Genomic DNA, 16,494 nt, shown 5'->3' with positions numbered 1-16,494 from the left:
ACACTACTCAACCACCCTACGCTCAAGAATAATTTTCAGCTCAACGGATTTTGGCTGTTCTAATTTTATATTTTTCTTTTTATTATTTTTTTTGTTAAGTTTGTTACAGAGAATATTTTACTCTCTCTCTCCTGTGTATATATATACACACTGTTCTGCATTTACACACTGAATATAAGAAAAAACAGCAGAATTCTTTTCTTTTACAGTCTTCTTTGCTTTTATCTTTTTTTACTTTCTTCTTTTCATCACAGGCATACAAATATTTGTTTATTTGATGAGATGTGAGAGTGATTGTTGTTTGGGATTACTGTTGTAACCCTTGATAATTTTGAATTCTCATGGAATAAAATATCATATGGAGCTATAAAATCCCTTGCTTAAGGTATTTGATGCCAAGTCTTGTGTAAAAAACCCAAAAAATAATTATTATTATTATTACAGCCTTTGAAGTTTGTCAAAGAAAAATGCATAAATTTTTCCTTCAAATACGTGTCTTCGTAAAATATAGGGAGAGATTTGTATTTCTTTTTATAAATCTTAAAGAGAGGTGTTTGAGATTCTTGAAGTCTCTCAAGGGAAGTTAGTTTCTAAACCGAGTCTCAAATTTTTCTTTTTAATTTTTTCAACTAAACAGTATGCTTATCACAGAGTCTAGTCAGCACCCCTTCTACTCTGGCTAATTTTACAATCAACTTATTTTGGGGGAGGGTGAAGAAGTCCCCTTTCCCGCCTTGATCCTACGAAGGTCTTATGAACTTTAGGTGTAGGGACTAATTTTATTCTTCGTTTCTCAAAATTATAAAAACATCAATTTATTTTTTTAATTCTCAAGATTTATATTAAAAAATTAAAATAAAATAAAATAAAGAATTTATTCAGCTATAGAAAATTGCTTCTATCTTTATTCTAAATTCTTAAACAATTGCAAAAATATGATTTTTTTTTAAAAAAAAATTCTATAAGCAATAAAAAATTTATTAAGTATGAAGAAAATATTTTATACAAATTTAAAATTTTTTCTTTTATACTTCTCGACCCCTCGGCTCGTGTTGAAGGGATATCATCTTTTTATAATTACTTTAAAAGTTACCAATCAAAAACAAACTTTGCACAAGTAGTGCTAAACCCTGTCATATTTTCAACTTTTTTAGTACAAATGCTCCAAAAATAAAAATTAATCCAACTTTTTTATAAATCTACTTAAAAAAACAGAAAAAATATTCAAAAAGCCCCCAATTTTCCCTTGCATTCCACATCCTCTTTCATCCACTCCCAATGCACTCTTGTAACAACGCTAAAAAACTAATTTAGAACAGAAGAATGACAAATCAGTATGTCGAGTTCTAAAATTAACCGATAAATGAAATATGTAACCAATTGACAACTTCGCCAATCCAAACCAAAAGCACCCTCCCCGTAAGGAGAGATCAAAATGCCGAGGAAAATTAAAAAACCAAAAAGGAAAGAAAACCATGTAGGGCTTCAGGTATCAAAGCATTCCATCCACAGCCATCCAAAACCTAGAAACAACAAATACATCTGTGGAGCTATTTATTGTACGCTCCCTTACAAGGGACGACGAACAGAAAAAATCAAAACGGGTGTCGAGTTTCTAAGGGTGCGTGCACCTTCAATGGTAAAGAAACCTAAGGCTTCAGAGCTAGTGCCACGCCAAACCTTGGAGTTTTGTCCAAGGCCTTGGTGTCGAACTCGCCCGATATTGTCATGACAGATTTGGGAATGAGCTCATGCTGCAGGAGTGCTCCGAGTTTACCGTGGTTGTTCAGCTTCGCTTTCACCACCGTTAAGGTATCAATTGCATATGATCCTCCAACTGTAAACGTATTCTCATTTGTTGAGAACCTTCTAGTGATCTCTCCCACAGCAGAGCTTTTCTTCAAAAGATCCAGATGGTGTACATACGACGCCCTTATTGTGTCTCCCTTGTCACCCCTAAAAGAGAGAAGTATAAAAAATCTTACATCAATCATTGTGTGAAACGCGATCCAATATTTAGAACCAAAAAAAAATTCAATATAACAGTTGAAATACGGTGGTTGTTACTAGTCCAGGGGCTTACAATATTATTGAAGCACAAGAATCTGGTTTTGTCACACTAATGCCGGCAGTGTACTTTGCAAAACTACCAGTAGCAGTCTCATAACCTGCCTCTGCGCCAAAAGCAATGGTCGGAGTACCAATGGTGGCTGAGAGGTCAATTGCTGGGGATTGTTTCAAAGTGGCGGCTGTTGTGAAGGTGGCATGGTGATGGAAGTACTGAACCTCCAGCTGCAAAAGAGAAAGGGGTAGGAAGTTTAAGAATGTCAGAACAACCACCCACCATTATAGTATGATCCTAGCTTACGAAAATGTCAAAGCTTCTAACCTTGCCAGAGTTGTAATCAGGCAGCTTGAATGACGCAATAGTCTTGGTGGATGGGAGAACCTCCGAGATCGTGAGAGTTGTTGAAATCTGCCAAAACCGAGTGAAAATGAAATATGTTTATTTGAGACAAAGCTAGATCTTTATTCAAATAGACAGAAGCCAAGGAAGGCAACACACATTTGATTGTGTATCAACTTTGACATCCACTACAGTGTTTTTGTATTTGTATAGGGCAGCCACATCGCCAGTTGACAGTCCTCCTTTCTTAACAGCTGTTGATGTGAGGGCCTGAAACAAAGAGGTTAAAATTCAGTTGTTGCACACAACTGTATGGTGATTCACGTGGCAAATGGAAATCAGACAAGACAATGCAGCAATTATATTATGCAAGCAAAAGTGCAATAAATTGACAGTAGAATATTAGCATATAATGATTAATCATAACACACAAGGAGCTATTTAGAGGAAAGAGAGGGAGCGGGGGTGGTGGAAGAACAAGACTAGCCTGTGCAAATATGGTATTATGGAACATTTACTGAAATCATTTGAAGGGATTAAGAGCAGAAGAGGTTAAAATTCAGTTGTTGCACACCACCGTACAGCGGTTCACGTGGCAAATGAAAATCAGAAGAAAACAATGCAGCAGTGATAACCAAAGGAAGAGTGAAATAAATTAACAGACACCAGAATACAAGTATACAATGATTAATCATAACAAGAAGGAGCTATTTAGAGGAAAAATGTGGGGGGAAGACTAGCTTGTTTAAAGATGGGAGCATGGCTGCATGGGGCAGTTACTGAAATCATTTGAAGGGAATAAATGGAAGACAAGATTTTAGTCCTATATAATGAAGGTTTCTTATTCACTCAATGATTTGGTTTTACGACCATTCAATTGGAGAAAATAGCTGCGAAAGCTTCCACCCCGTGCAGATATCCTTTGGAAAATATGGAAACTTCAACATGAGGAGGCAATTGACTATTGGGAAGATATTATAAATATCAAAATTGCGCAGTATGTTAACGCTATATCAGCTGCAGTGAAACAACTGTATAGAAGAATAACTGCAATGATGATCCAGATGACGACAATCCAACTCCCTAAAAAATTTCTGTTCACCAAGAACCACATTTCTTTCTATACCTTGTCAATATACACTGGTGCAAGAAGAAAAATTTAAACAGATTCTTCAAGCTTTGAAAAGACCAATCTAGCTTAACAATAAGAAAACATGACCAATAATAAGATGAACAAAAGTTCATGCACGATTAAATCAACAGAATCCTGTCCTTATCAGTTGAAGTTTGTTAAGAAGGCATGCTTTGCCAATCCACTCTACATAGGGAAATGACCCCATATTTCCTATAAAATAATTGCCGATGCCTTTATTATCATGACTGCCACTTCCACTGGAACATAACGTTGAATCTAATGTGTAAGTGGAGTTGTTGGCCAACTTGCACAACACTTGCTGGTTGTTTAGTTCAAAGAAATCTATAATAATTCCAGGAAATATGAGTTGAGAATCCTCGATGCATACATTTGGTTCATTGCAAAATCATATGCGTTGGGCATCTAGAATTCCTCATATATGCCACAAAACGTTTCCATCTATTTTTTTAGTAATCCGTATTCCCATGGGAATGGCATCTATTTCCAGGCACGTGATTTTTGACACCAAAAGCCTGGTAATCAAATACCATTCTACTCATTACTCCCATTATATCACCATGGGCCATGTCTGGCTTCAATCATGTGACTAGGATCATGCAAGGGTATATTGATTGCTCGAGGGGTTTTGAATATCCATAATGTGTAAGTGTGCCACTCCTGCTGTTTGGATTTTTGCTCTTCCTTTTACTCCTATTTTAATTAATATTTTCCTACATATTTCTCAAATAATTTCCTCAAAACCTCATGATTCTCAATCAGCGCTCCAAATTCCTATATTACTACTTAACCCTTCTATGGTCTCAACATACAATATTCTATTGTTGAAGAGAATACTTCAAGAAACCTCTTCCTGCGTATGCCCAAGAAAAGGGTACCAGTACTTTTAACCTCACTGAGCATTTAACTCGTGCATTAGTTCCATATTCCATGGTCTGTTTTTCAGTTGTCATTATCTCCAATAAGCAGTGTTAGTTTTCATTCTTTCAATTTCTTACACCGAGTTCCCAGCAAATAGCATTCAACAGTTCTCTTAACCAGTTAATCTAAAAATTCTTCTGTCCTCCAACAGGGAAAAAATTGGTCTATATTTACCCTACTGGCAGAAGAAAATGATCATTTCCTACCAAAGATACAGAAAGGATGAAAGGAATTGTTTCCAGGAAGTACATAAATATCAGTGAAAGAACTTTAATTGGATGCTATTCACAAAATAACAATTAAAATTTCACGGCCAAAAACTTCAAAAAACTGAACGGTGACCTATATACTAAACAAGGAGAGTTCAATTATCTGAGTCTCATCAGCTCATTTTTGCAGATCTTGTTTGTTTTGCTTGTGTGCAGACAAGGAAAAATCATTTTTCAAAAAAAATTAAATTAAATTAAAATCTTTCATGATGCCATCTCACGCAAAAATAAAATTACGAATTTCAAGAATCACAAGGTCAAAGCACCTGAAAATCAGGTCAAAGAAATTTTTTTAAAAATGTATGCCTATCTTGAACGTTCACAAAAATCCTTCATTTCCTTCACCTCTTCTTTTTATTTTTTGTGGCATCAGAGCAGCAATAATTTCTTATCAATTAATAACATAACAATGAGTTGTAAATCACAATGATTGGGGGAATTCGCCAAAAAGAAAAATGGAAGATATCTAGTTAAGCAAATAGATAAACAATTCTCGCGAGCAAAAGAGCTACAAATCTAACCAAAACGGGGGCTCAAGCATCCATTCAACTTCCAAAGAAAACATGTCCAAACATTTACATACATGGTAAAAGAGCATCAGCGTCCACCAGAGCAAACAGGCAACAACATACCTCTCCCGGCATTGTAAAAAAAAAGAGTTTATTTAAACGCAGCTTACACAACCAGCAGATTCAAACGAAATCCAAATCAAACAAAACGAACATCAATCAAAACCCTAAGCAAAGATCTCTAAATGATAACTGCGTACCACTCCGGTATCACTATATGTTGAGACGGTAAATTTCTGATCGGAGCTGTAATCCCTCGTCAAAATATCTAAACTCAATCAAGAAATATATTTAAAAAATTAGAGACGACTAAAAAATGCATGCAAAAACAAAAATAAAAATAAAAATTGGTGAATTTGATTGAGAAGGCCACAAATCGATCCATAATTGCTCGAAGAAATTACCCTTTGCTTTCTTCCCGATGTCCGAGAAGAGACCTGGCCCCTTGCTCATATTTGCACGCGCAACCCCCCACAGAGACGAGAGAGAGAGAGAGAGAGAGAGAGAGAGAGAGAGGCAGCTGCCGCGGGGAGAAATGAGGGTTTCTGCCGTGGCAAGCTCGCAAATAAAGGCGAGTCACTCAGTCTTGACCCGTTCGTGGGCCGGCCAGCCGCTGGGGCCAAATATCACAACCTGGTTGTTTGGTGGGCCAGGGCATAAAAAATTGGACCGGCCTGTACAAGATGTTTTGGCCCATCAATTTCGGGGCTCAGTTTTGGTTCAAAAAACTGGACCCACAAATTTAAACACTAGAAGTGGAGAACCCATTTGTGTATGTATATAAGTCATTATTTTTTTAATTATATTATAGCATTTCTAAAAGTGTAAAACTCTTCTTTTGGTAGCCCTTTTGTGACGAAAATTAAATTGATCATTATACCCTTCATAAGATGTCTTTCTAACTTCCCCATTTCACCTTTGGAGTCTTTCTAACTTTTTAATTTCATTTTGTTGAGTTTCTCTCAATATACAGAAATTGGTATGTCTTTCTAATTTCTCCATTCCAATTTTTAAGTTTACCAATATTCATGAATCCATAATCCTCATAATTTTTTTTTTTGATAGTCCTTTTGTGACAAAAAAATTGAATTGCTCGTTCTACCCTTCGTAAGATGTATTTCTAACTTCCCCATTTCACCTTTTGAGTCTTTCTAACTGTTTCATCTCATCTTTTGAGTTTCTTTCAATATACACAAACCATATATGTCTTTCTAACTTCTCTATTCTAGTTTTTGAGTTCACCATTTTTCACGAATCCATAAACCTTCTCTATCTCCACGGTTGTCTAATGTCCACTAGCTACTCTCTATTTATATTTTTCTCTTCCTTCTTTTTGTAGTTTTTATTTTGATCTAAGGGGACAAATGCTTGAAAGATTGGTAACAAACTGGTAATGGCTGGACATGATGACTTATGACATCGTGCCACGGTATGAGAGATTTGCAGATGTCCTTTTTTTTTCATTTTATATTGTATATTTTTATAAAATCTTAGAATTGTTTTTCTTTTGTTTTTTTTTTTTAATCTACACCTTTGCTTTTAGATTTGAGCCTTTTTCTCCCTAAAATTCGGTTTCATCCATGCAACTAGGAGCCACAAAAAATACGAATATGATTTCTACAATAAAAGCATCAAAATTAAGGTATTCTTGATTTTCCATTTCCTTTCTTTCAACTTTTTGAGCAAATAAACAAGTGACAAAATCAGTTCCTTTAATAATCTCGATCAATATACTATTTTTTTTTCTGTATAATTTTTATTGTAACGGATAAATGGAAAATTTAATGAAATGAGAGACTAAAAAACACACATCATTGAAAGATGGTAAAAGCAAGGCGATGACCCATGTTAGATATGTTTTTATTTGCAAACTTCGTTAGAAATTTTAGCTCATATTGTTATATTTGCTTCATGGTTAGAGTTAGTGTAGAACTTGTTTTGGTAATCAAAATACAGTATTATGTTATTAATCATGTCATGTGATTATAGATTATTACACACCTTATGTAGGTTGAATTTTTATTAGTTTTTCTTTTATTTTATATGTTAATCATTAATTTCAACTTGTGTCTTCTTTTCTTGTTACAAATAGATAGCAATAACACTCTATAATTTGTTGTATGGTTAGTGCATATGTTTATTTTCAGTGATAACAATTTAGTCATATGTTTATTAGTCAGAGAATTTTTAAAAGTTGACATTATTTTTAAGAGGATTGTTGGAAAGTTCGCAACTTGTTGGATATCTTTCAATATTCGCATGACAATATTGTTAGATTGCTTCTAACTCAATTATTTAATTTTATATGTATTTCGTTGTTTTCACTTAATTAAATAAGTTGCTCTGATTAGTAAATCAAAAGTAGAGTAACAAAGCTTTTTCAAGAGAAGGGAAGTTTACATTTTTCCTTAATTCATCAGTGTTTCGATTCAATTATAGAATTTCCAATTAACTTGTCATACAATTGTTTCATGGTGATAGTCGCCTCTTTTCTACTCAATCTTAAGAGAAACTAGAGAGTCATAAGCAACCCAACTAGAATTTGGATTGCTTAGCTATGCAAAGAACGAATAAAAAAAGGACACACTAAAACCTTGAAAATGAAATATAGCAAACTCATTAAGGTCATTTGCTTTGAACATGGAAACTAGCTATAACTGTAAGAATAACACAACGTACTTATATTAGTCATTGGCTTGACATTAATTCGTTTGATTTGTGAAAGGTTTATTTCTAAAAATAGAATGAAATAAGTATGTTCATGTAAATGCTTGTGTTGTTCCATTCGATACATAATAAGACATGAATAAATATTTTTTGAAATTTAGGAATCGTTGTTTCCCTATAACATGTTGTAGATTCATAAAAATTTTTGTATTCTCATTTTCATTGTAATGACAATGTATCTTTTTTTGAAAGCTATCAAATCCTTATATTATGATTGTTTTATTATTAGTAATAGACATTCTACAAATCAATTTAACCCAAGTTCTTGATGGTCGTCCTTATGTTTTTGTTATGTTCATATACATTTTTACTATTGACATTTTCAACAAATAAAGAGGTAAAATGAGGAATACCTACATTGGATTACTATTAGACATTTGGTACATATGTGAACGTATCTTATGAAAATGCTTTTCAAAATCTATACAATTAGGAATATTGGGTGTTGAGGATCATGCTGAAGATCCTCTGTCTTAATTCTAGGAACATATTATGTATATATTTTCCATTTATTTGTTCTTAAATTAGTATGTAATTGATATGTAATTATTACACACAATCCTAAATTCATTATAAATAAACCAAACTCACCACTTTACAAGTGTGGTGGTTTTCAAACCTTCTCATGGTATCAGAACCCAAACAATCCTCCCAAATTTTCATTTAGCGTCGCACACACTCCCTTTTGCTGCAACCTTGGCAATTTTATTTTCTCCCTTCCCGCAGCCCTAATCTTTTGTCCTCCCTCCAGCACCGCCCCCACTCACTTCGACTGCCCTCGCACTAAAAATGAAGGCCCAAAAAATAGAGTCGCAATCGCATCCAACTCCGATCAAGACCCATAAATATCCATTACCGGTGGAAGAGAATGCGAACAGTGGCAGCGAGTCTCCGCTAATCTCGATACCGTCGCCGTCTCTGTCGTCGTCGTTCGAAGTACTAAACTAGAAGTTCATCATGCACAACGATTTTGTCATATTGTTGAGTAGCCAAAGTCGCGCAGCAGTTCTCCAGACCCAGATCAATATATTTATGTTAAAACAATATATTATCATGTATTATATATTATCAGAACTCGATAATTCAGATCAGTTATCAAGAGCACGGTACTGTAGCTATATAGTTCAGTTCTGTTCAGACTTGTGCTAACCGCCCCTGCTAGTAAAGGGGGTGGAAGATGGATAGTCGATGTGGCTTTCAATGTAGAGTTGTAGACGTCCACCGGACAGTCCGAACTAGGGTATGGTGGGCCCATCATATTTACAGACATTTTTGACTCGGCAGTGGTCGGCCAGCCATTGTCGAGTCCCGCCTTCGGCCTGCACAACCCGTCATGGGGGGTAATACATGACATTAGCTAGCTATTCATCTTGGGTAAATTTCAGAATTATTAGTTATATTAGATGATTTTATGCACAATGAAATATAGTATGATTTAGTAAAACCATGAAATTATATGTTTACTCAATTATGTTATTATCAGTGTTTTTAAGAATATGACATGTACAGTATATTTATTATAGCACGTAAATATTCACATTGCCACGCAACTGTATTTAGTTTATTTTCCTTACTGAGAGGTGTCTCACTCCAGCTTAAACCATTTTAGGAAACCCAAAAAGACAGGCGGACCGAGCTCGCCGTTGAGGCAGTTTTTACTACCCCGCTAGAAGGGTAAGTTTTGAGTTAGGATCAGCTGGTTTTTGGTATTAGATCCTAATTTTATCTTTTGGTGATTTTGAGGATTGTATATTTACACAGTATATGGTGGAATGTAGGTAACTCTGGTATATTGTATTCTATGGTTAGGTGAATGAAATTTATGTTTACTACTGCTTAGGTTTCCGCTGTGTATGACAGGTGTGTCCCCATTATTAATGGGTTCGGGTTGACTTTATTATGTTTTAAGTTAATGATAATTAATATGGTTGATTATGTAGTAAATTAGGCAGATCGTTACAACATGACTAACAAATTCCCCCCCTCCCCGGTGGACTTTCTTGCATTTTTATGGGTTGCAGTTCATCTTACAAAGGGTTTCGTTGTCTTGATCTCACCACCTCTAGACTTTATATCTCCTGACATGTCCAATTTGGTGAGAACCACTTTCCCTTCCAACATACTTCCCAGGCCCAACGCACGTACTCCCTCTACATCTCCAAATTTATGGACCATAGTCTTCCACATACAGACATACCCATACCTTCTCCTACACCACCTTCCCGACACATTCCTCAATCCGGATCCAACCTGTGTATTATTTGTTTTGATCTAGTGGATAAGTCTTTGCAGGCAGCTAATTCTCATGCAGGTACATCTCTGCCGCACTCGGCCTTTTGTCCGGCTTCTCTTGAGCCTAACTCTAAGTTGCCTATCATTGCTGGCACTCCTATTGCAGTTGTCCCATTAGGCTCCCATTTGTTGACTTTTTGAGTTCGATCTCTATTTTAATACTAACAAAACACTAATATCTTATGTGTGTTTAAGTATGTGAACATGTCTAAATTTCAGCACACATAAGATCAAGGGACTTGGATGCTAGAAGAAAAACCAAGCTCATGTGTATCTGGCACATTCCATGAAGACACACGAGTAAGAAGATTGAAGACATTTAATTTTAATTGTAAATGCATTTGGTTTTTATATTTTGAGTCTGTAATAATGGACTGTAATAATGCATTGCATATATGATAGGTTTATGCTCAAAAGAGAGCTTAGATTGACCGTAGGGATCCAAACCTGACCTTAGGGGACTCAATCTAAACTCAAAAAACCTTTTTGATAAAAGTTAAACTCATGCAAAGGTTTTAAAATAACTTAAGGTCAAAAAAAGGGTTTTCAAGGTCAACCGACGTTGGATTTTTAGGCTTAATTTAAAAGCTCGATCAACTAAATCCCTCCAGTATTAATTAGCTTAGTCGACCGAACAAACCATAGGCCAAAAATTGAAAAGTTTGACTAAGCCTCAGTCAACCGAACAAGTTAGGGGTCAACAAGTTGACTTAGCCTCAGTCGACTAAACATGGTTTGAACATATCGCCCACGATTGACCGAACCTTAGATGTGACCTTCTCCACCTTCCTCAGTTGACCGAACTGTTAGTTCAAATTGACCTCGGTCGACCGAAGCTCAATCTCGGTAGATCGAACCACTCACTGAGCGACCGAAACCACGAAGCTTGGGAAAATCTCTTAGACTCAGACGACCAGCCATTGGCCACAGTCAACCGAACTGGAAAAATGGCTGTGAACTGTTGTGAGTATTCGAGCGACCGAACTTCTCGGGTTGGCCAATTTTTACTGCAATTAACTGAGGTTAAAATTAATTAAACTCATTAATCTTTTTTGAAAAAGACCTCCGTGCCCCCAACGGTTGTTTTTTCATGAATATCTATATATACTCTCCAGTTTGTTGTAATTAGTAAGACATTAGTAAAAATCATAAGAAAAATTCTCTGAAATTTTTGATACTCGTACTTCTCTTATTGCTTAAATTCTTTCAATCTTTCAAATCATACTACTTATTTTCCTTACACTTTGATTTGAAAAACTATTTTTGAGGAGAATCATTTATTATACTCCTTGGTTGCAAACCAATTGCTGTAAGATGTGGCCTTCTGCTTGCTGTAAATGAAAAATTACTGAACTATAAGAGATTGAATATAGGGAAGAGAGGGAGAGGAAATGCTGAACTGAGAGAGAGATGGAGAGAATTTCCGTGAATTTCTTGTGTTCCAAATTACTGTACAGAATCAGTATATATAGAATACAAAATGGAATCAAAGAATCAATTGGTTGCTAACCACAGGAATAATATACTGTTATTCCTAACAATTTTTTGTAACGGAAAAGAAGAGTAAACAAAAAAAAATATGAGCTGTTATGGGCTGCTACTTGTAGACATTTTAATTTCCTTCAATCTTCAACAGCCCCCCACAAGATGGAAAGTAGATGTCTTCTACTCCCATCTTGGATAAGCACGAATAAAAAACTTGTGAGCCTAAGCTCTTTGTGAGAATGTCCGCCACTTGCAGTTTGCTTGTCACATGCTTTGTTGAAATGCAACCCTCTTAAATCTTGTCTCTAATTAAATGACAGTCTATTTATATATGCTTTGTCCTCTCATGGAATATGGGATTGGTGGCAATGTGTATAGCTGATTTGTTGTCACAATACAAGAAAGCAGCCTGTTAATGAGCAATCTGTAAATCTTTAAGTAAATACCTCAACCAAGTCAATTCACAGCTGACATTTGCCATTGCTCAGTACTCTGCCTCTGCAGGAGACTTAGAGACCACACTTTGTTTCTTTGACTTCCAAGACACCAAAGATTTCCCAAGGAACACACAATAGCCTGTCACGGACCTCCTAGTGTCTGGACAAGCCCCCCAATCTGAATAAATAAAGCCTTTGAGTTGGATTTCTAAGTCTGCTGGATAGAACAAACCCTGCCTTGGTGACCTTTTGATGAACCATAGTACCTTGTGTGCTGCCTGCGGGTGTGGCACTCTTGGATTCTTCATGAATTGACTTAGCATTTGGACTGAGTAAGATAATTTAGGCCTGTTTATGGTCAGATACAATAATCTACCGATCAACCTTCTATAAAGAGCAGGCTCAGGAAGTAACTCTCCTTCTTTTTTGGACATTCTCACATTTTGATCTAAAGGAATCTTTGCTGGAGTAGAGCCAATGGTACCCAAGTGTCCTAAAATATCCAAAGCATATTTGCGTTGGCATAAATAAATTCCCTTTGCTGTCTTGGCCACTTCAATACCCAGAAAATACTTCAACTTACCAAGGTCTTTGATTTTGAATTGGTCATCAAGAGATCTCTTCAATTGAACAATTGTATCCATATTATTTCCAGCAACTATTATATCATCCACATATACTAAAATAGTTGTGAAAGAACCTTCAGTTATCTTTGTGAACAAGCTGTAGTCTGCCTTGGACTGAGTATGTCCTTGGTGAATGATGAAATTTGCGAGTTTTGAATACCATTGATGTGAGGCTTGTTTGAGACCATACAAACTTTTGTTTAATTTGCATACTTTTCTCCCACTTTTATTAGGATACCCCGAGGGCAACTCCATGTACACCTCCTCCTATAAATCCCCATGCAAGAAGGCATTATTGACATCAAATTGCTACAAAAACCACCTTTTTACTGCTGCAATGGCTAACAAGGTTCTCACAGTAAACATTTTAGCCACGGGAGAAAAGGTTTCATGGTAATCCAGCCCATCCTGCTGTATGTACGCCTTAGCAACAAGCCTGGCTTTGTATCTTTCTATGCTACCATCAGCAAGAAATTTGATTTTGTAAACCCATTTACAGCCTATTGGTTCTTTGTCAAGAGGTTAATCCATAAGAACCCAAGTGTCATTGAGTTTAAGGGCAACAATTTTAGTTTTCATTGCCTCGACCCACTTAGATGATGTACTAGCTTCTAGGTAAGTTCTAGGTTTAGTGTGTGAGGTTATGGAGGTCACAAAAGCCTTGTGTGGTGTAGAAAGCTTATCATAAGATATGCTGGCACTTAGAGGAGAGGGCTTACCTGATAAGATCTGGTTTTTCTGCTTGTTCAAGTTCTGAGATGGGAGAAGAAAGATTGGTTGCTGAGATATGAAATCTTCCAAATGGGTAGGAGCTCTCCTTATTCTAGTTGATCTTCGGGGTAAGTGTGTATGGATGTTGTCATGAGTTTCTATTTCTGGTCTAGAGTTATTTTGAGAACTGATTAGTTCATTGTTTTCTAAATCAGGTAATGCAGTAGGCATTGGCTCCGCTTCTGAAATGATATTAGGGTTGACAATGTCTGTAGAATGATTATGAACAAGTAGAGTGAGAATGGAGATGACAGGGATTTGAGTAAAACTTAATTCATTTGTATTTGGTTGTGGATTAGTGTTGCTGAAATTAATATTAGGATGACTGTTTTTGTCTGTTTTGAATGGAAAAATAGTTTCATAAAGCACAACATTTCGAGAGATGAAAATCTTTTCAGTATCTAGGTCCGGGAGTCTATATCCTTTGACACCAAAAGGACAACCAATAAATACAGACTTTCTAGCCCTCAGATCAAATTTATGTCTTCCATTGACCAAAGTGGTAGCAAAAGCCAGGCACCCAGAAACCTTTAATTGGGCATAGCTGGGTTTCCTTTTGAACAAAATCTCAAAAGGGCTTTTATGATTTAATAATGGAGATGAAGTTCTATTAATGAGATATACAGCCGTATGAATGTAGTGGTTCCAATACTTCAATGAAATGCTACTTTGAAATTTTAGTGCTCTTGTAACAATTAAAATATGTTGATGCTTCCTTTCAATAGTAGCATTTTGTTGAGGTGTCTCCACACATGTTCTTTGGTGCAAAATCTCATGTTTTAGATAAAAATATTTCATGTCAAACTCACCTCCATTATCACTCTGAATGGTTTTTACTTTTGTTTCAAATTGGGTTTCCACCATTACACAAAAGTTTTGCAAATTGGTGCTGACTTCTGATTTCAATTTCAGCATATAAGTCCAAGTACACCTACTGAAATCATCCACAATAGTCAAAAATTACCTACAACCATCATGACTAATCTCATTACATAGGCCCCATATATCACAATGTATCAGCTCAAAACATTTCTTAGATTAATGTTGACTAGTAGGGGATGGTAGCTTGTGTTGTTTAGCTAAAGGACAAATGAGACATGGGTGATCATAAGAGGGTTTTGGTATGCTGACTTTGGTATCTGTGTCAAATTGAGAGTAAGAAGAATGGCCTAATCTATAGTGCCAGAGGTCAAAAGATTCACTGTTGTTGCTGACAGAGGTTGAAAGGCTGGTTTTGAGGTTGTATTTGGATAAAGCATCAAATAAAGCTAAAGGAGAGACTTCCTTTTGCAACATATGATAGAGTCCTTGCTTCACTTCACCCATGCTAGTCATTGTCCAAGTTAAAAGGTCCTGAATATAGCAGCAATCAAAGAAGAAAACAAGGCAACAATTTAGTTCTTAAGTCATTTTCTTTGCTGAAATTAGATTAAAAGAGAAATTGGGGACACAAAGGACATCATACAGTATAAGATTCTTGGTGACTTTGCCTGTTCCTACATGAGTAACAGGCACTATCTCACCATTTGGTAAAGCTACAAAAGAGGAAATAGTTCTTTGGATGGAATGAGATAAAGACTTGGAGCAGATCATATGGTCTGTTGCTCCAGTGTCTAGAATCCAAGGAGTTTCTGAGATATTGCTGGATTTTGGAGTAAAAACAGAGAGACACAGTGATATACCAGAAATTTTGTGACTATTTGCATCTGAGGATGAAGGTGTAACCATGGTATAAACATAATTGGCTGAGGGGATGAAGGCTTGGTTGCTAGAGACAGATTTCAGGAGAGCCAGAAGTTGAGTATACTGCTCTTGAGTCAATGACGTTTGAGGTATGTCTTTCAAAACCTCCTACTCAGGACCAACTACTGCATTTGCATTTGCTAGATTCATAACCGGTTTATTCTTCCCTTCTCCCTTGTATCCTACTGGGTATCCATGTAGTTTGAAGTATTTGTCTGCTGTGTGGCCTGACATTTGGCAATGAGTACATGTGGGCTTGTTTGGATTTGCTTTGAAGCATCTCTCCTGAGAGTGTTCTGAGATTTTACAAAAGGTACAATAATACCTATCCCTCCTTTGTTACCTAGTAGATTGTTTTCTAAAATTCCCTTTGCTCACCATAGCCATAAAATCACTGCCCAGGCTATTTATAGAAATTTCTCTTCTCTTTTCCTCTTGCTGAATAATGGAGTAAATCTCATCCAAGCTAGGAAAAGGTTTGATCAGTAGTATCTGTGCTTTAATAGCCTTATAAGTATCATTGAGCCTCATTAAGAATCTCATCATACAGTCCCTTTGCTGGTTCTGAAGTACAACTTTTAACCTTCCACGGGTACAATTAGGGATTGATTCAGAATTGAGTAATTCATCAAGCAAGGTTTTAAGTTTAGGAAAATAAATGTTTATTGAGTCTTGGTTTTGCTTTAGGTCTATGATGCCTTGCTTCACCTCGAAAATTCTTGGAGCATTTTGCTAAGCAAAGCGTTGCTCCAGCTCCAACCAAGTTGATGTGCAATATCTGCATACGTAGTGTTAGACTTGATATCAATTGCCATTGTGTTCTGCATCTATGTTATTACGATGTTTGCACCTCAGCCAATGTTCCATTAGAGGATCATTGGGGTTAGAAGGTTCACAGATGGTGCCATCAATGAACCCGAGCTTGTTCTTAATCCGCAAGGCCCTCTTCATAGATCTAGCCCAAGAATAGTAGTTGTTGGAGTACAGGGTATGAGTGACAAGCATGGCACCTGAACCATCACTGCTGCCAATATAATAAGGACTGGTGGGCTGCATTGGGTCGTGAGGAACAGCTCCTGACCAATTGGTGTTTG

At 36.3% G+C, this 16,494-nt stretch overlaps 1 protein-coding gene across 1 annotated transcript; it reads right to left on the bottom strand.

Annotated features, from left to right (window-relative positions):
• Positions 1-1,324: 1,324 nt before the first annotated feature.
• LOC131150746 (mitochondrial outer membrane protein porin 2) lies at positions 1,325-5,911 on the bottom strand. The gene is made up of 6 exons (XM_058101674.1): positions 5,724-5,911; positions 5,520-5,587; positions 2,567-2,677; positions 2,390-2,476; positions 2,084-2,292; positions 1,325-1,956 (listed from the first exon to the last, which is right to left on the bottom strand). The coding sequence occupies exons 1-6, from the start codon at positions 5,770-5,772 to the stop codon at positions 1,650-1,652; spliced, it is 831 nt and encodes a 276-aa protein (XP_057957657.1). The 5' UTR covers positions 5,773-5,911; the 3' UTR covers positions 1,325-1,649.
• Between the last annotated feature and the right edge of the window lie 10,583 nt (positions 5,912-16,494).

The sequence above is a fragment of the Malania oleifera genome, chromosome 1 (genome assembly GCF_029873635.1).
Source record: "Malania oleifera isolate guangnan ecotype guangnan chromosome 1, ASM2987363v1, whole genome shotgun sequence".
Classification (NCBI taxonomy): domain Eukaryota; kingdom Viridiplantae; phylum Streptophyta; class Magnoliopsida; order Santalales; family Ximeniaceae; genus Malania; species Malania oleifera.
Note: the sequence above shows the minus strand (reverse complement) of the source record. Positions and strands in the feature narration are given on the sequence as shown.

What these genes read in the sequence shown, in the direction of transcription:
- LOC131150746 (XM_058101674.1), bottom strand. Translation starts at nt 5,772, where the DNA reads ATGAGCAAGGGGCCAGGTCTCTTCTCGGACATCGGGAAGAAAGCAAAG. An exon ending in CATCGGGAAGAAAGCAAAGG is followed by an intron (nt 5,588 to 5,723) that starts GTAATTTCTTCG and finishes GATTGAGTTTAG; the next exon opens with ATATTTTGACGAGGGATTAC. An exon ending in CATATAGTGATACCGGAGTG is followed by an intron (nt 2,678 to 5,519) that starts GTACGCAGTTAT and finishes TCTTTGTTTCAG; the next exon opens with GCCCTCACATCAACAGCTGT.